We start from the raw sequence: 23,334 nt of genomic DNA, 5'->3' as shown, positions 1-23,334 counted from the left end.
GTTCAAAGGTCGATACGCTACTTACTTGGTTTCGAACCCCTTTTTCCTCCTTGAATGTACGTTTAATAGTACTTCAACACAATTCCTTCCTATTAGACCTATATTTTATCAATTTCAACATAAATATAGATCAATTTTGATAGGACAGGTCAAAAGGAGTCGAACGGGACAAACCGGGAGCCAAAATACCTTCTCACGCGCCCTCACGCGCCAATGCAAGGTCGGAGGTTTGCTTTCTCACGCGCCGATCCGCGCACAGTCGCACCTCCACTCGCAGCCTTCCCACGCGCCTCGCGTGTCCTTCACGCGCTCGTCTTCAACCTCTCCTCCCTGAAATTTTTCCCAATCTTTTCCTTTAATACCCGTTGTGTCCCGAAGCAAAAATTCCATTTCTACAGCTCGAATTTCGTTCTGATTTCTTCTACAACTTAATAGATCTTCTAACTACGGTTCTAACCAGCCTTATCTCATAACTTATTATGCAGTATAACTCAAGATATCGAAATTTAAAGGTTCGGTGATGTGGGTTTTTTTCGTTACCTTCGAATTACCGTCCGCTTCAGCTCGGGGCCGTATCCTTTCCTCAAAATATTCCTCAGCAACAACTCCTCTTCCTTTACCCTCGATTGATGTCCAATTTTAAGCAACCAAAACTCGAATTCTCAGAAAGTTTCCTCCTCTGTTTTCTGGGTTTTTTTCGCTAATCACTATTCTTTGTTTTTCTTCCTTTTTAAAAACCTAATACAGCCCTAATACACTTCCACATCCTCTATCCTCCTCTCTTTTCTTTCTTTTCCCTTCACACCTGTCCATTCTTCCTTTCTCCATGGCAGCAGCTTCAAGCTGCTGCTGTCTTCTTCTTCTTTTCTTTTCTTTTCTTTTTTTTTATTTTTATTATTATTATTATTATTATTATTATTATTATTATTTATTTATTTATTTTTATTTTTATTTAATTAATTTATTAATTTATTAATTTATTTATTATTTTCGGGTTATTACATTATGACCTATATATATTTTAAGATAAATTAGACTAGATTTGGAATTACCCATTATCGAAATTACAGTTGGGAGGGCAATGGGGCATTACTGGCAGGGGCGAAGGCCAATACGAAGGCCGGATTTCGGGCCCAATGATTGGTACAAACGGGCTTCCTCATGGTCCCAATCTCATCTATCGAAAGCTCCCGGCAAAGCGGGCAAAGCAACGACCTCAGCGGCAGCCACTGATCAATGCAACCTTTATGGAACGCATGCTTACAGTTGGGCAGAACACGAAGCTCATCTCCAAGCTCGAACTCCGCCAAGCATATGACACAGTTCCTGGCCTCAAAGGACGACGACGACGTAAAACAATAAGGCGCCGAGTCGCCATATATGTATACAGGCATGCTACTGAGCTGCCTGCTACATGTCGACGAGGGTGGCTTAGAGGACGCCGAGGTCAGCTGACGCCGAAAGCAAGTGAAGAGGGAGATGAACAAAGAGAGCACGAAGGCAGCCGCGATGGCCGAAACGACGCATATGGTAACCAGTCTTTCATGGTGTCCAAATGGACGTTGGAGTAAGGAATCTTTAAGAAGGCGCCTGTAGGTGTAGCCGGGAGCTTGCGCTGAGTTCATGGTGAGGAGATTATTTTGTTAAGGAATGAAGCTCACCAAGGTATGCTGCAACTTTGTTGGAAGATCTTAGGAGGGATAGATATTGGAAACAAGTAGGATATAGTTGGATCATGATTCAACCGATCTAGCTTTACACTTTTAACCAAAAAGTTTGAAAAAATTGAAGTGGGTTCTAGTTCATCTTGCCATTAAGGAAAAGAAATCATAATTTTATGTACACAATGGATGCCTAGCGACTCAGCATCCATGTAGAGATACTAAATTCAATACTGGGGAAAGTGGAAGACGACGAATGGCCACATCTTCGTTTTTCTGTACTTGAGACTTACGACGTCCCAACCCATGTGTTGGAAGTTGGATTATGCACCTGCTACATGAAATGTATGTCAAAAATGATTTAGTATGGATACGAGAGAGTCCAATGTCCCAAGAGAACTCAGATGGATAGATGTTTAGGATGTCTTGATATGACTGACACATGAGTTAGTTCTCAATAAATGTGTTTGAGCAAGTCAAGATGACTGACCTGTCTTGAGACATAGAATGACATAACGATTCATGAGTGGTGTTGTTAGAAGTCAAGATGATGATGAGATGGTATGTTGCACATGAGATACCTTACCCTCGAATAAAGACTAAGTTCCTAAACTTATTTAAAATATTTTAAAATTGTAAGTTTATAATTTTACAGTATTCACAATAATTAAAGAAAAAAGAAAAGAAAAGAGGGTGTACAGGATTTGAATACTAACGGGAGCACTGAAAAAGTTCCCTCTTGTTATCATCCAGATTGGTTCGGGCGCGGGGCGTCCACGTGGTCGTGGCTCGTGGAGTTCACGATTTGGTGCTGGATTTTTCCTTTTGCCTTCCCTCTCAAATTCATCTTTCCGGCGCTGAATTTTCACCCGCAGATTGCCTTCTCCTCTTCGTTTTCCTGATTTTCCCTTTCGCTTTCTTCTCTGTTGGAGGTGGATTCACAGGAACTGAACTCTGAGATTTACTCGTCCCTTTGCTCTGTTCAAAGACCCTTTCGAGGTCGTCATGGAGCACTGGAAAACGGGGGATTTCTCCTCTCAATCTATTGTAGCAGCAGCTGATTTAGTTCCTTCCTCGTCTCTTCAGCCTCAGCCGCTCTCTTTGTCCTCGAGTCGCCACCATAACAACCAGCTTCCTGAATCCAGGTTTGTGATGGATTGTGGATTTTGATTAACACTAAGCTTGTATCCTGTTTCGAATCTGGAATAAAAGAATTTTCGATGGTTTTATTGGCTGAATTAAATTCTTATTTTCATATATTATACTGTGAAACTTGATAGTCGATCCTCCTTGGGATAAGGTTGAGTGTTTTTATTGACCTAGTCTTGTTGAATCCAGTCCAGAAACTCTCAGCGGTTTCTCATCTTTAGGTCGTCTTGTTGTTTAGGGGATATCGGTTTATTATTTTGATATCATATCTTTGAGTTGTATTGTACTTCTGAGAACGATACCTCACAATTCAGTTCGCGCGTCTCAAAATATGAATTATGAGGAACCTTGGCTGGACATTCTAATTCGTCAAATTTACCACTAATAAGCACTGCTTAGTTACTAAGTCTGTTGTGTCACTATTTCCTTGTTTTGTTCGTTCACCTTTTTAAGAAATGCTTTTGAATTTAGCCAAAGTTTTCAGAAGTTGACATAGATTAGAAAGCAAAACAAAGAATAGTGTATATAAGTTCAAAAACAAAGAACAATGTTAGTCAATTGGAAAGATCTTAAGGAACAGATTATATGGATCCAATAACTTGACTGTTTCAAATTTTAACAAAGGGATCGTTTTGGAAGGCTGTCATTTAAATGAAGAAAGGGATGCATGTGAAATCCCACATTTGTTGGAGTGGGGAATGAAGAATCCGACCATAGTGGACGCGTTTTAAAACCTTGAGGAAAAACATGGAAGGGAAAGTCCAAAGAGGACAATATCTGCTAGCGGTGGGATTGGGCTGTTACAAATGGCATTAGAGTCAGAAACCGAACGGTGTGCCAATGAGAATGTTGAGCTCTCAAGGGGGGTGGATTGTGAGATCCCATCTGTTGGAGTGGGAAAGGAAGCATTCCTTATAAGGGTGTGAAAACTTCTTCCTAATGGACGCTTTTTAAAACCTTGAGGGGAAGTCCAGACGACAATATTTGCTAGCGATGGGCTTGGGCTGTTACAATGCATTCCTTGTAAATGTCATGGACTAATTGAACGAACATGAACCGAATGCATATTAGGATTCGTTTGCTGAAGGACATGTTTCAGTCTTCATATTGTAGGATTTTGACACTCTTCTGAAGTCTCAGTCATGGTTTTCATCGCACTCACTTTTGTTCCTTTTTTCTTTTCGGTATTCCTCAGGTTAAGAACAGATGCAGAAGTAAAGGATCCAATGGCAGTGAAAAAAACCCAAAAGGCAGATCGTGAAAAATTGAGAAGAGACAGACTGAATGAACATTTTCATGAGCTTGGAAACACATTGGGTAAAGTTAAAGTATAGGAAGCCTATGACTTCTTTTTTCATCCGTTCTCATTGTTATACTAAAATATCGCCTGAAAATTACTCAAGAAATGGTTTACTGTTTCCCCTGATAAATTGATAGCCTAGAAGGGCATGTCTTGATGTGTTTCTCCACACTCTTTTACCTAGGAATGAATGCATTGATTTTCAACATCCAAAGAGTTCTTGTTCTCGCTCTTCATTCAACTCAATTCGTATATTTCTTCTCTTGGCAACGCCCTACTTTGTGGATTGCAGTACGACGATAACTAATACATGTGTGTACGTGCCCTTTTCTTATATCATCATATAAAGTCGTAGGGCTGGCTTATACTTCATCATGATGCTGTGGACTTCTCTGGCTGTGTTATTTTGTTTGAGTGGCTCATGTGGGATTTTTTGTGTCTGGCTTGAAGTGACATCGTTGCTATTCATTTTATTGCAGATCCAGTTAGGCCCAAAAATGACAAGGCCACCATCCTAACAGACACCATCCAAACGCTGAAGGAGTTAACTGCCGAAGTCAATAGATTAAAGGCCGACTACGAAGGTCTTTCTGAAGAATCACGTGAGGTTAGTATCTAATTCTTTTACAAATTTTCAATTTCATAAGGTTAGGAGCCCTTTAGGCTTGATATGCTCATCTCATCTGGTATTCCACAGCTAACCCAGGAAAAGAATGAACTTAGAGATGAGAAAGCTTCACTAAAATCAGATATTGAAAATATAAATGCTCAGTATCAGCAAAGACTGAGGGTCATGTTTCCCTGGGCCACAATGGATCCTTCTGAGGTCATGGTGCCCCCATATTCCTACCCAGTTCCTGTATCCGTTTCCGTTCCCCCAGGACCGATTCCCATGCATCCGTCATTGCAGCCCTTCACCTTCTTTGGAAATCAGAATCCCGGTGCTATTCCCAACCCCTGTTCCACATTTGTCCCATATACTGCTGCTGTCCATCCTCCAAATGGTCAGCCCTCTGCCCAATATGCTTCCAATTCACATATATCTAGCAAACAAGACTCCAGAAGTAGGTCATCAGATCAGCACAGGCGCAGTAATGCTGGAAGCTGCGACGAATCGAACGATGTAGCAACAGACCTTGAACTTAAGATGCCTGGATCTTCAACACAACAGGTGAGTTTATTGCTTTTAGAGCTCACACAAATATTTGTAGATCAAATAAGAACACAATTGAGTATCTTTTTCAGGATGCATCCTCTAGAAGTAAGAAAGGTAAGCAGTCTCAGAGGAAAGAAAAAAGTATTACAGATTGTAGTTCGTCGAGTCGGGTTTCTTCATCCAAAGTTCTTCAAGATAGCTCCTCTAACAGCATTGGCGATATCCCGAAACAGAACAACTAAATTCAAAGTTACTAACTTCATCAAAGTGATTAAATTCAAGGAAGCCTCTTCCTTCACCAACCAAATATTGAGTTCAGGAATTTAGATTCGGAAGCGCCTACATAAAAAATGTGAGCAATCATTCCTCATTCAGTGATTACTTTGTCTTACCTATCAACCATCATGAGGTGCAAGGTATTGTGGCTGCTTTCGACATCTAATTTAACGAGGCTTACCATAATTTGAGTTGATTGACAGCATCTGTCCAGTGCAGACCCTGCATTTAGGGAGTAGTTCAGTGGAATATCTGCTTGTAAATACTTATCCTTATGTCCTGCTTCACCATTTAGTTGGTTTTTGTAAAGCTAAAATCCAAAATCCCCAAAAAATTTAACGAGCGAAGAATTTGCGATCCGTTTAAAATGACTTTTTAAGTGTTTAAAAATATTTATAACAGAAGAAACAGGGTGTGCAGCTCATGCTTAGACAAGAATTCTTATTTGGAGTGCCAATATGTTTATTTGGAACCATATTTTTGTTCTTGTTTTCTTTGTTCTTTTTTATTATCATTATTTGAAAGAAATAAGAGATTGATTTATTTTTTATATTAGAATACTAAATTTTATAATTAATAATCTACATAATAAGTATAATTTATACAACTTTAAAAAAATCACAATATTCTATTTATTAAAGTTGTTAGACGAAAAGAGGTTGCACAAAACAAATGTCAACTTTGAATGAAACCATTTCTTTAATTTATATTGAAAAATCATTGTTTAGATTTTTGTTTGTTATCAATGAATGCGAACTCAACAATTCATATAATTTATGATGCCATACCCATCACCCATGTCACCCATGTAGTTGTTAAGAATTGAATAAATTTATTTGTTTACCTATTTAAATCACTCGACGAGCGGTTGTTAATATGATGTGACAACAAACGAAATATATTTTAAAACACAAACTCGTTTCAATCTAGATTTGTATATGGAATAAAGAGTTCGATGATGAAAAATCGAAAACCGTGTAACTGGATTTAGCTACTAAAATGAATCGATTCAATATATCATTGGAGTAGATAAACGTTCAATTTTAAGTATGAGAAGCCAGAGTAAATGAAATAGTACATACATTTTGGTGGAAGTACGGATAAGACCGAGCGTGATAATACAATAGCAAAACACGGAGAGGTAGACATAGACAATTCCTTTCCCAAAAAGATTGATTCCATCAAATTCTTCATTTAAAGAGTTTGTTTATAATCAGACATGCCATTTCCAATGCACAACCAAGAAACCCCAGCTACACAAAGGACTACAACACATTCCACATCAACTGGAGCTGCTTGCTTTGAAGCAGAACCAAGATAACTCTATATCTATGTAAAACGTATTCACAGTCCTACAGAAAAAAAACTCGTAGTCGAATAGTCTTGTCGTCGAATAGATGGTCAAACGAGTTGCTGGGGTGTCTGAGCAAGCAAAGGTTCTTAAAGATGACTGAAATTTGCCTTATTTTGATGTCCCTCTCTTTTCGATCTTCCCAACTTTGCGTTGTTATCTACAGTCTTGGGGGAAGTTTGGGGAGTAGAGGGTCTAAATATGAGGCCTTGAACTAATACTCGCAGTTCTTAAAAGTCTTCTGAATTCTGATAAGCTTATCTTACCATCTTTGTCAATATCCGCTTCCTCAAGCAGTGGATCAATGGAACCCTTTAGGCCCGTATGCTGGAAATAAACAAGAAGATAATGTTTGAACATTTAAAAAACGAGACGAAATCACGAAAACGTCTGTATGAGAGAGGCAGAAAGAGCTCAGGAAGGGAACTATGTCGGATAGACAATAATGCATAAGCTGGACTTTCCCTTCTGAGCTTCCCTTCAAGGTTTTAAAACGCATCTACTGAGGAGAGGTTTCCACGCCCTTACAAGGAATGTTTTGTTCTCCTCTGCAACCGATATGAAATCTCACAATCCATCCCCCTTTGGGGGCCAGCATCCTAGCTGGCACACTGCTTGGTGTCTGGCTCTAATACCATTTGTAATAGTCCAAGTCCACCACTAGCAAATATTGTCCTTTTTGGACTTTCCCTTCTGGACTTCCTCTCAAGGTTTTAAAACGTGTCTATTGGGGAGAGGATTCCACACTCTTGTAAGGAATGCTTCATTCCCCTCCTACCCCCCTTGGGGACCAGCGTCCTTGTTGGCACCCCGCCCGGTGTTTGGCTCCCATACCATTTGTAACAGCCTATGCCCACGCTAACAGATATGGTCCTCTTTGGACTTTTCCTTTTGGGCTTTCTCTTAAGGTTTTAAAACGTGTCTACTAGGGAGATGTTTCCACGCTCTTATAAGGAATGTTTCGTTCCTCGCTCTAACCGATGTGGGATCTCACACGACAGCTTTGCACCGGCTTAAGATTAGACATAAAATCAGAGGCAAAAAGTGCTTATAGACGACCTGTGAATGGTTCAAAGACCATCGCCACCTTCCCAATAGGAAGATAGGCGGCCACCAATTCATTTTAAACAGAGTAGCTTAGGAAGGGAAGCTTAAGACTAGCATGTCCGCATCAAACCAGAAAAACTGCCAACCAAAAGTAAAAACATACCATTCTTAGTTCCTCTGGAGTTATAAATCCATCTTTATCTATGTCGAATTTCTCGAAAGCTGCCTGTGATCGCTGTTGCCACTTTACAGAGTCATGTTCCTCTAACTGATGCACGTGTAATGTAGCTGCGACAAATTCTGTGAAATCGACAAGGCCGTCGGTATTGACATCGATCTGTATCAACCATATAAACTACTTGAGTTGCATTCTTTGATTATGAGATGAGTCGGAAAAAAAAAAACACCTGGCGAGTGGCACAACAGTAATCAAAAGCTAACAGTTTTCTCCTCCGTCTCTCATAGAACGGTGGTGCGAAAAGGAAAATGTATACTTACAGCTTGAAGAATTTCTAGAACGCGAGATTCTTTCAGTTTCCATGGAAGATCTTTAGCAAGGGCCTGCACATAGACAATCACCAATTACGTTAGAGAAAAAGAAATCGTGTTCGTGTAAATAAATTTACTATCTTACCTGTCTCATCTCCTCAAGGCTGATGGAACCGTTCTTATCGACATCGATTGCATCAAACTGATCTCGTAGATCAGCAAGCTCTTCTTCCCCAATTGTGCTAGCCAATGCCTGCAACATAAATAATCATCATTAGAAGGAGAAATGGATGCAAAGAGACAAACTAGTTTCCTGTTCTAAAAGATGAGCATTTCCTTACCCTCAGAGCAAATTGTTTCAAACGACTGTACTTCACAAATTGTCTCATGTTACTCAGAACGGATATATCGATCGGGATCTCTGATGCATCGCCGCCCTCTCTAACCCATCGATGAGCTGGGAAGCGAAAAATATGAACGAATAATCAACCCAAATGATTAAATGTGTTATAAGGAAGAGGAGAGGAGTAATTAATATGGGTTTAGCAAGGGATTTTGGGACCTACATAGGGCCTGAGCAGCAGTTAATCTCGCTAGAGGATCCTTTACAAGCAACTTCTTTATGAAATCTTTAGCACTAGGGCTGATGCTTGGCCATGGCTTTCGACGAAAATCAGGCTTGTTTCGCAACACCTATTGGCAAAATACGAGCACAATGAGCTCATTTTTGATGGGTGCATCCAAATGTAAGGAACCAAACTATAAAATGGACCATACCTCCTTGAATATGCCATCCTCTGTCTTATCCCAGAAAGGGCGCCTCCCACAAAGTAAAATATATGTGATTACCCCTATGCTCCAGACATCTGATTCGGGCCCTGATTTCCTTTTCAAAACTTCAGGAGCGACATAGTATGCACTTCCGACAATGTCGTGAAATTTCTTCCCTGCATATTAGACCGAAAATAAGAGGAAGAACAGACGATATCGTTTTTCTTTTTGTAATAATAACTTTGGAGTGTACAGAATAGGATATGAACGTTCCATCAGATTTTCGTTCGTACCGGGTTTGATGAAGTCTGATAAGCCAAAATCGGTGGCTTTCAGGGGGGAGTCCTCTTTGGCTGATTTGAAAAGAAAGTTCTGCATATACGAAAAGCACGGGCGAGAACCGAGTTCAAGAAGGATACAAATAGCATGGCTACGTATTATGAATGACGCTATCTTTTACCTCCGGTTTCATGTCTCTGTGTACCAAGCCGTGTAAATGACACTCCGCTGCAACTTTCAGCATTTGCCTAACAACTACCGCTGCATCTTTCTCGGTATATCGGCTATCCTTCCTGTTACAAGCACTCTCTTTAGATATCAAAGCTATTTGTGAACTAACGTTTTATTTTTACTTTATGTTAGCAAAATCATCAGCTGGAATGTACGCGAAAAATCGATAAAGCTAGACATTGCTTACTTGGACAATATCCGATCCAACAATTCACCGCCTTCGCATAACCTGGTAAGATTGTCGGGCATTGATCAAGATGTAAATTATTATGAAAACATTGTGGTTTTTAAGAAAGACCAAGAAGGAAAGGCTTACTCCATCACAATATAAACATATGAGTCATCCTCGAACGCATTATGGAACTGAACCACATTCTCATGGCCTGTAAGTTCTTGCAATATCTTGACCTCTCTCTTAACGTCCTCGACCGCGATGGGAAGAATCATCTGCAACAACATTAGAAAGTTTCGCTATCAAACTCCACCCGAAAACAGCAAACGAAGCACTTCGAAATAAAAGTTTATAATTCTCTAACCCAAAAGCCATTTGCAGATGAACTCCTATATTCTTGATCATACAGTTCTAAAAGGTTGTAAACTAGCTACACAATTATGAGCACAAGCATTCTGAATCTTGCCTAATTAGCAGAAAACCATGACTCTTAGATCCAGAAAGAGGCTGTATTCAATTAGAACAGCTCGATCTCGTGTTCGAAGAAGATCTATCCAAGTAATTCAGATTATTCACAAGGATCCCAAAATCGGTTCCCTAATCATCCATCAGTCATGATCTTGTAGAACTGTCAATTCTAGAACTACTTTCTTTATGGCCATGGCGATGAAAGGGTGAAGGCCCCGTCAGAGGAAGATGAATCTGTATCGAACATATACGAAGCTGGCAAATTCAAAACCCCCATTTGAGGAAGTTCCTTCGTTCATGCTCCAATACTCTGAAAACTCGTTCAATTACCAAATTAAACCTAGCGAGCTCGCAAATTTCAACTCAAACCCCTGTTCCAAACGATTTTGTAGGGGAAATTTAACCCAGATTGCAGATATAACCAAGAATCAAGCATTAATTAAAGCCATAGATTCACAAAAACGAAGGGGGGGGGGGGGNGGGGGGGGGGGGGGGGGGGGGGGGGGGGGGGGGGGGGGGGGGGGGGGGGGGGGGGGGGGGGGGGGGGGGGGGGGGGGGGGGGGGGGGGGGGGGGGGGGGGGGGGGGGGGGGGGGGGGGGGGGGGGGAGGAGTGTTCATCGCAATCTCTAAGAAACAATACCTTATTCTTCTCAATTTTCTTAACAGCAACACGATCCCCATTTTCTTTATCGATTGCTACATACGTATAACCAAATTGACCGTGTCCAAGCAATTTCCCGATCGTGTATCGTTCATCAAAATTCTTATGATACCCAAAATCGGTGCGTTTCCCACAAGGAATCACCCCGCTCGTCCGCCGCGAAACGTTTTTCTCCTTAATCTTAAGCTGTTGACTATTCCTCTTCGGATTCTCATTGGGTTTCTTCTGATTTTGATTTCCTGAAGCATCTTGTTTAGTATCGGGTGTGGTCGGTTGAGGGTTAGCGGTGCTTCCTCTCCGATTGTGGCTAGCGGCGGCGGCGGCATTGGTGTTGTTGCTATTGGAACCACTGACTTTGGAGGCCGAAAAACAAGCACCCATTATTCCGTTCCCAAAAACGTGGTGTGAGAATCAAAGGGTTTCAGGGAGAAGAAGCATTGAAGCTCAATAAATAGTTGCGATCAGTGACAGAGAGAGAGGAAAGTTTAGGGGAGATAGAAGGAAGGAGAGAAGAAGGAGAGGAACGAAGGCGACGGCCAATCAGACTAAATCTCTCTCTCCCTTTTCTCTCATCCTTCTTTTAATCTTTTTTTTTTTTTTGAAGAAGAAAAGTAAAATCTGGGAAAGGTTAAGATTTAAGAACAGAAAATGGGAGCAAACCCATGTTCACAACTCAGCTGTAATCTGATTCCCCCGCCTTCCCTCCTTCCCTCCCCCTTCTTTCCCAATATGTTGGAAAGAATGGGACCAAATTTGGAATGTTCATACAAAATTCAGAATCGATTCACAATCTAAATGGGAAAAGGAGGGTTTTTTTAGAAAAAAAATGTTTTTTTAATAAATGGGTTAATTTTTTTATTTCTAAATATCATGAAGAGCAAAAAAAAAAAAAAAAAAAAATCTAAATTTGAAGTAAAAATAGATGTTTTTGCTCTTGCTCATGCTCATCCTCATCATGTTTTCTATTTTGGGAAAATTAATAAAATGCATTAATTAATTAATTAATTAATAATTAGAAAAACTAACTTTAAAATAGATTGGTCTATTAGATTGAAGCTGGCAGTGACATTTAAAAAAAAAAAAAAAAATTAAGTGTAAAATCTAAATAAATAAATATGGTAAAAATGGCTCCATTCACCAACTTGGAGCCAAAAGGAGTTTGCTTGGATGTTTCTTTGGTGGTCAATGTCTCTAACTAAGTTCAAAGCCTTCATTTTTTGGTCTAATGTTGACTTGGTCTTCGTTTATCGTTTATTATCAAATTATCGAAGAGACTAAAGAAATAAAATTTATTTTTTTGTACGATGATTTGATTGAATGCACTTTTTAAAAAAAGTTTTAAACTACTTAACCATCGTGAATATAATTTTATTAATTAAAATATATATAATCGATCAAACGGACTCCTTTTTATATAGTTAAAACATATATGTTCGACATTTTCTCATATCATTTCATCATTAGCCAACTCAGTATCAAATTTTCAACTCATCAACGGCCCCCACTTTCTTAGATTTTGGAGCTTAACTATAATTCTATAGAATAAATAAATAAATATATATATATATATATATATATATTTTATTAAAAGATTCCCCGCCCAACACTCTTCCAACTTTGATTTCTTCTCAATTAAACTTTTAATTATTTAATAAAAACGTGTTTGAAGCTGAATGGTTAAATGTTTATTTAATTTATATAAAAAAAAAATGTAAGCACTTGGGAAAAATATTTAAAATAAAGTATTGAAATTAAATGGCCAATACTCGGGAGAAAAAGAAACTATTGAATTATGTATAAAATTGCTAAATATATAATAATTTTTAAATGATTGTAATTAGATTAAAATAAAAGGAGGTAAATAAAAGAAAGGGTAGAAATTAAATAAGAAAGAAAAAGGAGGGCAAGTCAACGGAGAACGTGTTTGAAGTTTGACCAGAAAGATGTCTGTAGCTGACATGTCATGTCGGTTAATTTGGCAAGAAATCCGTGTGTGACAGAAAGCCAGCAGGTGAAAAGACTAAAAAGGACAACGGGTTATTTGGACATTTCACTTTATTATATTTTCCGCGTGGACAAAGTCATTGCTTTTCCAAGCTTCACCTAATAATGACGGTGGATTTTCCTTCTTTTTTTTTTTTTTTTTTAAATTTTAATATATCAACTTTATTTAGTTATTTATTTTTAAAAAGTATTTCATAATTCTTAAAATTTTAACGCCGAATAAATTATTAATTTATTTGACAATCTAATTTTTTAAAAAGAAAGTAGTATGCATTTTTAGAAGTTTTAGCGTAATTGCCTTTTAATTTAATTTTTTAATAACGTATGAAGTGATTTAGTGAAAATTCAGAGGGAAAAAAAATTCATTGAAGAAAGTAAAGTTCAAATTTCTATTTTTTTTTTTAACTTGGAGAAGAAATCATCCTTCAAATTTCATTTGGTTTATTATAAATTAATTTTAATCATGGACCAAATTAAAACTAAATTAAAAAATGTTAAAGCATAAGTTGAAATAATAGGAATTAAATTTTTTAAGAACCTAAATTACATATTTGGCTTCTCCTTAATTATTATATATATATATATAGTTCTTGAATCTCTATTTCTCATTTGAACTATATGACTGTTAAAACATTTCAATCACATAAATAAGTATAACGGAGATATAATTCTCTAATTAATAAGTTATAATATAAAGAAAATTTGTAATGAGTTGTAAAGAAACAATAAACTATTTGAAAATAGAAGTTGTATGTATACAAATTAAAGGAATAACTTTTAGGTACTATAAGAGCATGGATATTAATGGCATTTATTATCTGTTATATACACATCTTTTAAAATATGACGTGGGCGTCATCAACATTTAAAAGATATTTATAAATATACAATTTAGATAAGGTTGCAGGCCCACATAAATAGGAATTTTTTTTTACTTTTAGGCCTCCTCCTAACCATAGAAAACTTATTTTTAAAATAAAATTTGTAAAGTTTTTAGAGCAATTATTTTGAAAAACTAGACTTTCTTTCCACTATATATATATTTTCGATTTCAAAGCTCTTTTAAAATACATAAAGAAATTTGCAACACCTAAAAATAAAATTTTGAAAATGGTAGAAAATACAACATCAGAAATCTAGTAATTAGAAAATTGATTGAAAAAATGAGGGATATAAACCAAAGAAGATTAAAAAAATGGGACCCATAATTTGTGTAAAAGTAATGAGAACACAATTGGGCCCACGAGGTTCGGCAGTGGGTGTAGGGCCGGAAATAAGTACATTGGGCCCAAAACGAAAAAAGGTGGCCCAATGTGGGCGCCGTTTTGTTTTGACATTCGTTAAAAGAGACAATAATGGAAGAAACAACCAATCAGTCTCAATACGTGGCATCATAAGCTCCACAATATTAATTAACCTCAAATCTCATAAGCTTGACAATAAGGGCAAATCCAGATGGAATCAGGAAACATTTCCTTTGGAGTTACGGTTCCAAGCATACTGAGTACTCAACACTTCCAGCTTAAGAAAAGAACTTAATTACACTCTCAAATTGGCAAACCCCAACCTCCATTTACAAGACAAATTATATCAGATACATGCCACATGCTTTCTTAGGGCAAGCTACTATTTGTCAACAACCAACATTTGTCCTCATAAATCAAAAGGACAACACTTGGTTAAGAAACTACAGAATTTGATTCGCTATTTTTCTGTTTCCTGACCATTTCAACCTTCCTAGATGTAATAATACATACATTAATGAAGGAAAAAGATCAAGCAAGAGATAGTATGTTAATCGTTCTTGTACAAATGGGCATCCAAAAATATCCACAGGAATTGTAAGAAACTGACGCCCAAAAACTCATCACTAAAAGTAGAACTTTCAGACAAATTTGAAATGTAAGTTTTGTTTCCATGGTATAATTCCACAAAGAAAAGTTGCTAACAAAAAGGGCAGTGCCCATAATAAGTATTTCACTTAAAAATAAAAACTTGGTTTAAGAACACATCAGAAAGCATGATTGTCACACGTTTAAGAATATGAACCAGTCTATAACATCATCTCTATGAATGACAAGGAAAAAACAAAAAGGTATTAACCCTAAATATTGTCATCGTGGTAAAACATTTCTTTTCCTGGAAGTAACTTATATTTATGTGTTTATGTACCCATTATGGTGTCGGTGATGCAGTGTTCTCTACGACTGTGAACGAAGTGAATGACCCACAATATACAAATACCGTACCGTTTTATATACACATGGGAAACAAGATTGACAATGGTAGATAGAATTCGTCTATCAACACTAGTAATCATCTACAATATCAAAGGGTCGAAAGGAGTCATCAAGAAATCATAATTAGCTATGCACAACAATAATATGTTAGAAGCGGACCCCAATTATCAACGTTCAAAATTTATATCGTTTCCCTTCTGTTTCCTAGTTGTGGATTGTACCTTAATCAAAACCAGGGATGCCATGTCGGGTCCATCATGCACAGATTCTTCGGCTGCAAGGCAGCATCAACCAGCTCTGACACACCCCTTTGTACCGACTGGGGCGGGTCCATGGCATTCTCCTCCTGGAGACAGAATGGAAGGTCAAGAGAAATTGTGGATATGTAATATGATAAACTATAGTAATGACCTTATGACTTTCTATAATTTCCAGTATCACTTATTACACGTAAACGATAAAAGGTAAAATCAGACAGTTTTCTACATATACGAAGCATATAAAGGCCAACCACCGACTTAAGTTTAAACAAAAGAAAGCAAAGTGATACTGCTTTTGACTGCACACGTTAAGTTCGAGTTACTAGTGGAATCCTAATTTTACTCTTCAAAAGAGGGGGCATACAGCAATTATACGGGATTGAGGTTAGAAGGCTTACTTCCTCGGAGACATATTGAGGCGATATCCCAGTAATCCGGCCAATGACGAGATCAACATTGGTAGTGACCTTATGCTTGAAGTCAGCAGGGTTCATACCACCACCTGCAAGGGATGCTAAAGGCATACCAAGGGGTCTTCGCCAGGACCACGACAGTAACTCATCACGGAAGAACATTGCAAGTTGATGCCTCAAATGGTGATTTTGCTGAGATTTTGAAACCAAGATGTAAGTCACATGTAACCAACAACCATACAACAGAGCTATAAGAAAAGAATTTCCAAGACCTACCTTTGGAGAAACAACTGCCTGAGCAGCAGAACACATGGCAGAAACAATTAAACCTTCCACTCCAAAATTTGAGAAGAAGGCTTGCATATTCCTGGTTAACCTGAAAGGCACTGGTTCATTGAACTCAATCACACCACTTGCATCATATGCAGGGTGAAAATCTGTTTGGAAAATTTTCCCAGTGTTCTTAGCAAAATAAATCTTGTTGGGTGACCTTCCCCCAATCTGTAGCATGTAAGACATAAAACTAGAAAGGGCTAATTGGATGGCAAACTGCTTTTTAAAAGCCCACATGTGATTCCCACTGAGTAATGTCTTATACATATACTGCGAAAATATGCCCTCGTTTACAAGGTTTCTTGTTATATCACCAAAAGCTTGGAGGCGAAGATCTACTACAGCTTCTGGTACGATTTGGCCAGATATGGCTTGATTCAACTGCTCTTTGAAATACGTTATTGGAAGATCTGCCTCTTGGTCGTTTCTTGCACAGTGATTTTCGTACACCTCAAGAAAAGTGCTATACATCAAATCATCCTCCACCATGCGGACCTATGCATACAAAAACCATAATCAGGAAAAAACAATATATATCTCAAGTTAAAAAATTTAATGCAACCACAGTCAGTCAGATGATGCCTGGCATTTAAGTTAATCAAATCCATAAAAACTGGATTCTAACCTGAGACCAAACAGGAATTATGATTGGGGTGTGAATACACAAGTGGCGGCGTCTTGATTCCTTGTGCTTATCAAACATTTGATTCATAACTCGGAAGAGCTGCAAAATGCGCTCATCACTTCTAGCATTAGGGGTCAAGGATGTTTGGACTATAAAATGACGCTGCGAACCATCTGAACCAATTAAAGTCAAGCGTCGGAAACTACTCCCATGTCTTCGGACAATTGGAATGTCTGCTCCAACTCTGTCTAACTTCACGGTATGGTCAGGTGCAATTTCCTGATAATGATTACAGAAGCTTGTCATCATATGTTAACAGGACTGAGATGCCAGCAGCTTGAATGGTATTAGTTTCTTCTACTTAGAATGGTTCGATCGATTATTAAATATAAATAACTAAAGACGAAACATTTAAAACTCACGACGATACAACATAAGTACATCTTATTAGAATTTCTTTGTGGGTTAAAGAATTGTTTCATTATAATAGACATCCTAAGGTGTGGTTTACACCATACAATACCTCTTACTAGAATTGCTTTCGGGCGAGAAAACCGTTTCATTACAATAATGGGATATATTGCAACTAAGCAGGTAAGCACCATCGCAACCTCACTCTTTTAGGGAAAGCACCCTTTAAGAAACTAATTAATATTTTTCTATTGGCACTTCACAAAATAAAATAAAAAAGGGTCAGTTTTCATGTGTTCACAAATAAAACCCAAAAGAGCTATTGAATTCTAGTACACTAGCACTGATTAACACAATTAAGGGCCTGTTCAAATATACCTGATCGGTAAAGTATTGTCCTGGTACCTCCACATCAACCACATGGAAGTCACGCAACACCCGGCTTTCTTCTTCTAATTTTAAGACTGCAGGAAACCTGTCCTCAACATTTCCCTGAAGAACATTTTTCCAGTGTTTCAATCTCTCAGTCAATTCTGACAGGGTTGCTGGGAAAGTGGAAGTGCTCTCTGGATCGAGGTCACGCTCAAAATCTTGCTTGTACTCCCTCACAAAATCAACATGCTTATTAACGGCATCAGCTGAGAAGCAAGCCTTGCAAACTCCAGAGAGCTCCTTTTTCAGTGATTGAGGAACCTCAGCTGTCGTGGCAGTGGGATACTTGTAGCAACGATGGAGCAATGCATTAACCACAGCGAGAAGTCTCTCCTCTGGCAAAGTAACAAACCTCGAACCAATTTCTGTGAGTAGAATCTGCAGAAGGAAATATTCATTATATGCACCATCATCCACCAGGATAAGTAAATGTATAAAAAAACTCATCAATCATCTCTATAACCCATATGCCTACTCAACACGAGGACAATCTCCTCAAAAGACCTGCTCCAAAGCGAATAAACAAGATCATAACTCCAAAGAATATGATCAAGATCCTCAACCTCCCACCTATAAAGAATGCAACACCATGAACCAAAACAGATGAACACCTTTATCGATACCCGATCAACATGTCAACTCTTTCATAGATAACCTACCAAGTAAAAAACTTAGCCTTCTTGAAAATTTCGAACTTCCACAACAAGGCAAAGACCGAGACCTCACAAGGAGAAGGATTGACCATGAGAAAAGGACTAGCACGAAAAACTATTGGTTGGTCTAGGACTCCAACAACGAACATCTATTCTCCCTGGATTACAATGAAACTCTCCAAACACGGAAAGAAGCGCAATAGCATTTGTTGTTTCGCTATTGGACAAGCTACGGTGAATGCATTTCGCTATTGGACAAGCTACAGTGAATGCATTAGGAAAAGGAAAATCAAAGAAAGGGAAAGAACAGCGACCGATTGATTCCTCATTGAGGTTAAATGGTAATGACTCGAAAAAAGAGAGTAGAGAGGGCTTTCCTCAATCCACTTATCCTCCAAAAAAAAAAAAAAAGTTTCCCTCCCGCTCCCATGGAACATAGGACAAAAGGACTCAATCAACAAAATCCTAATTCACATGGTCATAAGTCTTTTCAAAATCCATCTTAAAAATCACCTCCTAGAGGTTATGAGATCTATACTCCTCAATGGCTTTGTGGGCAATTAGGGATTGGTAAAAAAAATTCCCAACCGGCAATAGACGCCCCCCAAGTATCAGCAATCATCGTAGGGAGAACCCTTCTCAACCTGTCAGACAACACCTTAGCGATGATTTATAGAAACTAGTAACCAAACTGATAGGTCTGAAGTCTCTCTGTATTTCTTAGGAATAAAGCAACTGAAGGTTTCATTTAGGGGACAATCCAAAACACCTCCTTCATAGAATTCACAGAAAACTCTCCTGAGATCCTCCTCGACACTCTCACCTACCCTGAAAAAAAAAAAGCCATAAAAATGACCATCTGAGCCTGAAGACTTTACTCTGATCAAACCCAAAGATCACCTTCTTAATTTTCTCTAGTGAAAGAGGCGACTCTTGCCTGTCCCAAGAGGAAATCAGGCTCCTGTCTAAGCCCTCGGTGAAAGTCAGGCTTTCTTCATGAGAAATTTTTCCCTTGCCACACCACCCCTTCAGTCACGTGAATTTTTTTCAAAGATATAAATAAATCAAAGCTTGTGGCATCCATTGTAATTTACCACCGACAGCTGTAAAATAGACATCAGAAGATGTCTTCTCATTCACTCAAAGAAATGTAAAGCATAGATAAGGACATATAGAAATGCATTAAAAAAATATTATCGTACAGTGGGAATACTTTAACGGAAGAATATTGAAGAGATCTTACTTGTCACAGTAGCCATATATTCATCACAACAAGAGGACTAAGGAAGCAAGATTATTTTAAGTATTAAACAAACAAATGTAAATCACTGTAACTGTCACCCTGACAGGGAGGACAGCGGAAGACAATAATAAGGAAAAGGAAAATATAAGGAAATGACAGTTACCTCAAGTTCACTAGCTAAATTAGTGTGCTTGCTTCTAAGAGCCTCCATTATATCCTTTGCAGCATCAAATGCACTAGCAGCAGAACCAACTAAGCCCAAGGCAGCACTACGCCTGAATGCATTTTGAGTACCTTCATTGACATTTGAAGAAGGTTGTGGGAGAGATTGATCATTTCCAGCATGTGTGCCGCTGTCTGCTCCAGTGGTCCTTTCGGGCTCTTGGCTGTGAGCATTGCCACCATCATGAGATCCAATCCCAGTACCTGATTGAGTGCCTTGGTGAACCTGGCTATCAGTAGGGGTAGAACTGCCACTATGACCTGCTCTAGAACCTCCGTCAGCCAGGCCAAGAGAACCAGCAGAAGCGGCATTTTGCTGCATTCTTTGTTGAGCCATTGCCATCCTTCCTAGCTCAGACTTATTTGCAACATCTCGCCTTTCAAGCAAATAAGTACGGAGCCAGTAATACAATGCCTGAAGTTTTACAGGTAGTTTTCAGATAATAGAAAATAAGTGAAAAGAGAGATATTATTTGAAAAAGTACACAAGATTCACCTGAGGATAAACATTAGCAATTTTCAAGAGAACAAGTTTACAGTGAGGTGCTTCAGTCCTTTGCAGGGAAAGTAAGAGTTGAGGAATCCAGGACAGCCAAACCCAATGTGGTATTTGATCCAGAAACTTGTCAAAAGCTCGGCCCACAGGTTCATTGGGGGTGTCAAAGCTGAGAAGATATAATACTCGAGCTAGATGGTTTCTTGAGTTGGAAATGCCAAATTTAATGCCTTGAAGAAAGCAGCTAACAGCATATTCCAACCAAATCTCATCATGGGATTCTTCGTAAGCCTGAAGGGGAATTATACGCAACTGAGTTGAGATCACATCTAAAAAGCTGAAATAAACAAAGGAAGAAGATAGAAAGAAATACCATGTCACAATAGTTCCCCCAACTTATCCATCCCTTGGGCAAATTCTTGAAAAGTGTTATTGCATTGGAGTATGATTGATTAGCACCTTCCGAATCACTTAACTTCAGCTGGAAATCACCCTTAAGACGGAAAATTTCTGCTTTGTGTTTCACGGGAAAATACTCCAAATTAGTGCTGTTGATCAAATTCAGGCCACTGGTGAGTTCTCCCTTCATTTCCAAGTAAGCCTTTGCCTGTTCTCTTATCTTCACAAAAGCCTCCTACAAACGTACAAAAGAGGACCAATGAGACTCCACACATTTCATACCCCAAACGATCAATAAAATGACATGAATAAAGAAACGGGGCTGATGCAGCTTGCACAGATTTAGAAGAAGTGATATCATTAACCCGCATCTAGGAATTTGAACTAGTTTGGCGTGTAATCAATTGATGTAAGGTTACATGAACGACTAACCAAAAATCCAATCAGTAGTTGATATACATTATAGAAGATCACTAACAGTAACAAGGTGATATGCAGATAACACATGAAAAATAAGTAACTCAACGACAGTTTAGAAGTCCTAAAATAGATGATATAAACATCTCAATAGAACATAGAACATAGATCGTAAACCGATACAAATTTTTCTCAAAGCTCATATGAAGTAGGAAATACTTAATAATACCTGCACTTCCATGGTTGAATGACCATACATGCTATCAAGTATTGATACACAAACATCGTAAAGTCCTTGTTTACGAGCAACATGAGCAAGCTTATTGACATTCCATGCTTTGTCACGAAAACCAAGGTGATGAAGTTGGGAATTTGTGTTTCCAAAATCCTTAAATGCATCAATCACAGCATTATACATCTCATTCCTCCATTGCAGTAAATCGCACCAAACAGTCATACTATCCCATTCATTTGGAATTCGCAGTCTCCAAGTCTCAAGGATATCCTTTAGATCTGCATAGAGATTTGAATGCACGCCTCCAATAGAATTTCCAGAGAGTTTGTTTCCATTGGCTATGTCAACAAGAACTCTAGATGATTCCTGCACTTCAACTAGCTGCTGGAATTGTTGCAAAAGAGGAATTCTGGCATGAACTGACATTTCAGGTAATTGCCACCATTGTTCTAAAGCAAGATCAACTCCTTTTCCCACTATATTTTCTGCATCTGCTACACCATTTGTAGTCCTATCATGAAGAGCAAAATATGCTTGAATTAAACGAAGTTTTGGTGTTTCTTCAACTTGAGCTTTTGGTATAACATGCTCTTTCATGTATGCCCAATCAGGCACTTTCCATAGATTGTCAAGCAAGATTTCATAATTTTCAATGCTCTTCCCAAAGTCCACCAAAGCTTCCCATTGACTAAGTTGACTAGCACAAGAAAGCCACTGTTCTTCCCAAAGACACATCTCAGCCTTTGGAACAGTGTTATTATATGTACCTTGGGTTGCTTTAACCATTGATTGATAAAAAAGGCTTTGAGCACGCTGCCAGTAACCATGCTGAACTAGTGAAAGTCCAGCTTTAGTTTCTGCAGTGTTTGCCTTCCTCTTCCACAGTCCACACCTCATATCTTCTTCATTGAGTAAGCGGTATAGCTCAGCTAGAGACTCGGCACATTTTGTCTCATTCATGAACAACATAACATGACTTTCTAGAAGAGCCAGTGCTATATGCCATGCATTGTAAGTCTTGCCAATATATTTAATGAGCTCACTCGGCATCCGAGGCTGAGGATGACTCAGCTGGAGCCCTTCTAGAAGTGCCTGCACAACATTTGGTCTGCTTGCTTGCTGTTTCTTGTGATAATCCTTTGACAAGAGGCCAATCATTGGTTTGGCCAGTGCCACCTGCTCTTCCTTGTGTAGAGTTACCCAGACAATGGGGAAAACCAAAACCCATAGATGGTAGGCAACATTTGCGTCAGTATGGGCCAATTCTCTCAATGGAATAATAAGATCAGCCACCTACAGAGTAAGAAGTGTTAAACTTCTCTGCATCGGAAAAGACTAGTCTACCAAAACTCTTCAAAACAACAACTGTAGTACCAGTTAAACAATTACAGTAACAATTGACTGGTAATATCTTTCATAAATAACCAGAGACAAAAACGAGTGATTGAATGCTAATAGTTCCTAATGAACAAGACATTCAGTTACCTGAAGTTTACTCATCTGATTTAAAAATTGTGCATGCTTAAGAACAAGGGAATCAAATGTTAAAGGGGCATCCTCGATGCCCTCTTGCGCATCCATAACCAAGTGCTGCACCGCAGAGGAATCTGCAACATGACCAGATACTAGAAGAGGTGGTAACTTCGCAGAGTTTGGCGCGAGGGTTATAGGCTTATCCTCAACTAAGACTGCCAAAAGGAGATCGAGGCCCTGTTTGAGCCAGAATACATCACTTAAAGCTTCCCAGTCCTGTACCTGGATGATGTATTGCAGCCTTGTAAACAATGTTTTCCCAAGAGATTCATGATACAGTGTGAAGAATTTCTTCCTAATTTCAGGATCTCTTGCCCTTAGACCCAGCATGAACTGACGTTCAACCTTCTGAAATACTTCTTGACGCAGAGACAAGGGATATCTAGAAAAAAAAAAAAAAAAAAAAA

General features: G+C 38.6%; 4 protein-coding genes and 1 long non-coding RNA gene across 6 annotated transcripts in view; 1 reads left to right on the top strand and 4 right to left on the bottom strand.

Moving 5' to 3' along the window:
• The window catches only part of LOC111453673, a 1,353-nt gene extending 684 nt beyond the window's left edge, over positions 1 to 669 (bottom strand). The window contains exons 1-3 of the long non-coding RNA XR_002712290.1: positions 541 to 669; positions 190 to 330; positions 26 to 98 (exon numbers count right to left, since the gene is read on the bottom strand). This is a non-coding gene — a long non-coding RNA (uncharacterized LOC111453673). The remainder of the gene's footprint in view (positions 1 to 25; positions 99 to 189; positions 331 to 540) is intronic.
• A 395-nt stretch (positions 670 to 1,064) lies between these two features.
• LOC111453465 (RING-H2 finger protein ATL74-like) lies at positions 1,065 to 1,625 on the bottom strand. The gene has a single exon (XM_023094585.1). The coding sequence runs from the start codon at positions 1,623 to 1,625 to the stop codon at positions 1,065 to 1,067; it is 561 nt and encodes a 186-aa protein (XP_022950353.1).
• An 805-nt stretch (positions 1,626 to 2,430) lies between these two features.
• LOC111453878 (transcription factor bHLH121-like) lies at positions 2,431 to 5,895 on the top strand. Its single transcript, XM_023095163.1, has 5 exons — positions 2,431 to 2,806; positions 4,006 to 4,127; positions 4,590 to 4,717; positions 4,808 to 5,281; positions 5,356 to 5,895. Exons 1-5 carry the CDS (start codon positions 2,667 to 2,669, stop codon positions 5,506 to 5,508), a joined length of 1,017 nt encoding a protein of 338 aa, XP_022950931.1. The 5' UTR covers positions 2,431 to 2,666; the 3' UTR covers positions 5,509 to 5,895.
• A 791-nt stretch (positions 5,896 to 6,686) lies between these two features.
• Positions 6,687 to 11,703, bottom strand: LOC111453647 (calcium-dependent protein kinase 28-like). 2 transcript variants are annotated; one of them, XM_023094826.1, is made up of 12 exons: positions 10,991 to 11,701; positions 10,027 to 10,157; positions 9,898 to 9,939; positions 9,661 to 9,772; positions 9,494 to 9,572; positions 9,207 to 9,376; positions 8,996 to 9,122; positions 8,771 to 8,886; positions 8,575 to 8,682; positions 8,439 to 8,501; positions 8,104 to 8,277; positions 6,687 to 7,220 (listed from the first exon to the last, which is right to left on the bottom strand). In XM_023094826.1, the coding sequence occupies exons 1-12, from the start codon at positions 11,390 to 11,392 to the stop codon at positions 7,089 to 7,091; spliced, it is 1,656 nt and encodes a 551-aa protein (XP_022950594.1). In that variant the 5' UTR covers positions 11,393 to 11,701; the 3' UTR covers positions 6,687 to 7,088. The 2 variants fall into 2 exon arrangements, with proteins under 2 accessions (XP_022950594.1, XP_022950595.1); XM_023094827.1 differs by lacking the exon at positions 6,687 to 7,220 and adding an exon at positions 7,668 to 7,997 and having other exon boundaries at positions 8,046 to 8,277; positions 10,991 to 11,703.
• Positions 11,704 to 15,241: 3,538 nt separating this feature from the next.
• Positions 15,242 to 23,334, bottom strand: part of LOC111453643 (transformation/transcription domain-associated protein-like) — a 29,742-nt gene continuing 21,649 nt past the window's right edge. The window contains exons 26-35 of the mRNA XM_023094822.1: positions 22,880 to 23,309; positions 21,389 to 22,687; positions 20,717 to 20,977; positions 20,344 to 20,634; positions 19,789 to 20,262; positions 17,676 to 18,107; positions 16,887 to 17,165; positions 16,205 to 16,756; positions 15,914 to 16,120; positions 15,242 to 15,601 (exon numbers count right to left, since the gene is read on the bottom strand). Coding sequence (XP_022950590.1) covers positions 15,482 to 15,601; positions 15,914 to 16,120; positions 16,205 to 16,756; positions 16,887 to 17,165; positions 17,676 to 18,107; positions 19,789 to 20,262; positions 20,344 to 20,634; positions 20,717 to 20,977; positions 21,389 to 22,687; positions 22,880 to 23,309 — 4,345 coding nt within the window. The 3' untranslated portion in view covers positions 15,242 to 15,481. The remainder of the gene's footprint in view (positions 15,602 to 15,913; positions 16,121 to 16,204; positions 16,757 to 16,886; positions 17,166 to 17,675; positions 18,108 to 19,788; positions 20,263 to 20,343; positions 20,635 to 20,716; positions 20,978 to 21,388; positions 22,688 to 22,879; positions 23,310 to 23,334) is intronic.

The sequence above is a fragment of the Cucurbita moschata genome, unplaced genomic scaffold (assembly GCF_002738365.1).
Source record: "Cucurbita moschata cultivar Rifu unplaced genomic scaffold, Cmos_1.0 Cmo_Scf00015, whole genome shotgun sequence".
Lineage (NCBI taxonomy): Eukaryota > Viridiplantae > Streptophyta > Magnoliopsida > Cucurbitales > Cucurbitaceae > Cucurbita > Cucurbita moschata.
Note: the sequence above shows the minus strand (reverse complement) of the source record. Positions and strands in the feature narration are given on the sequence as shown.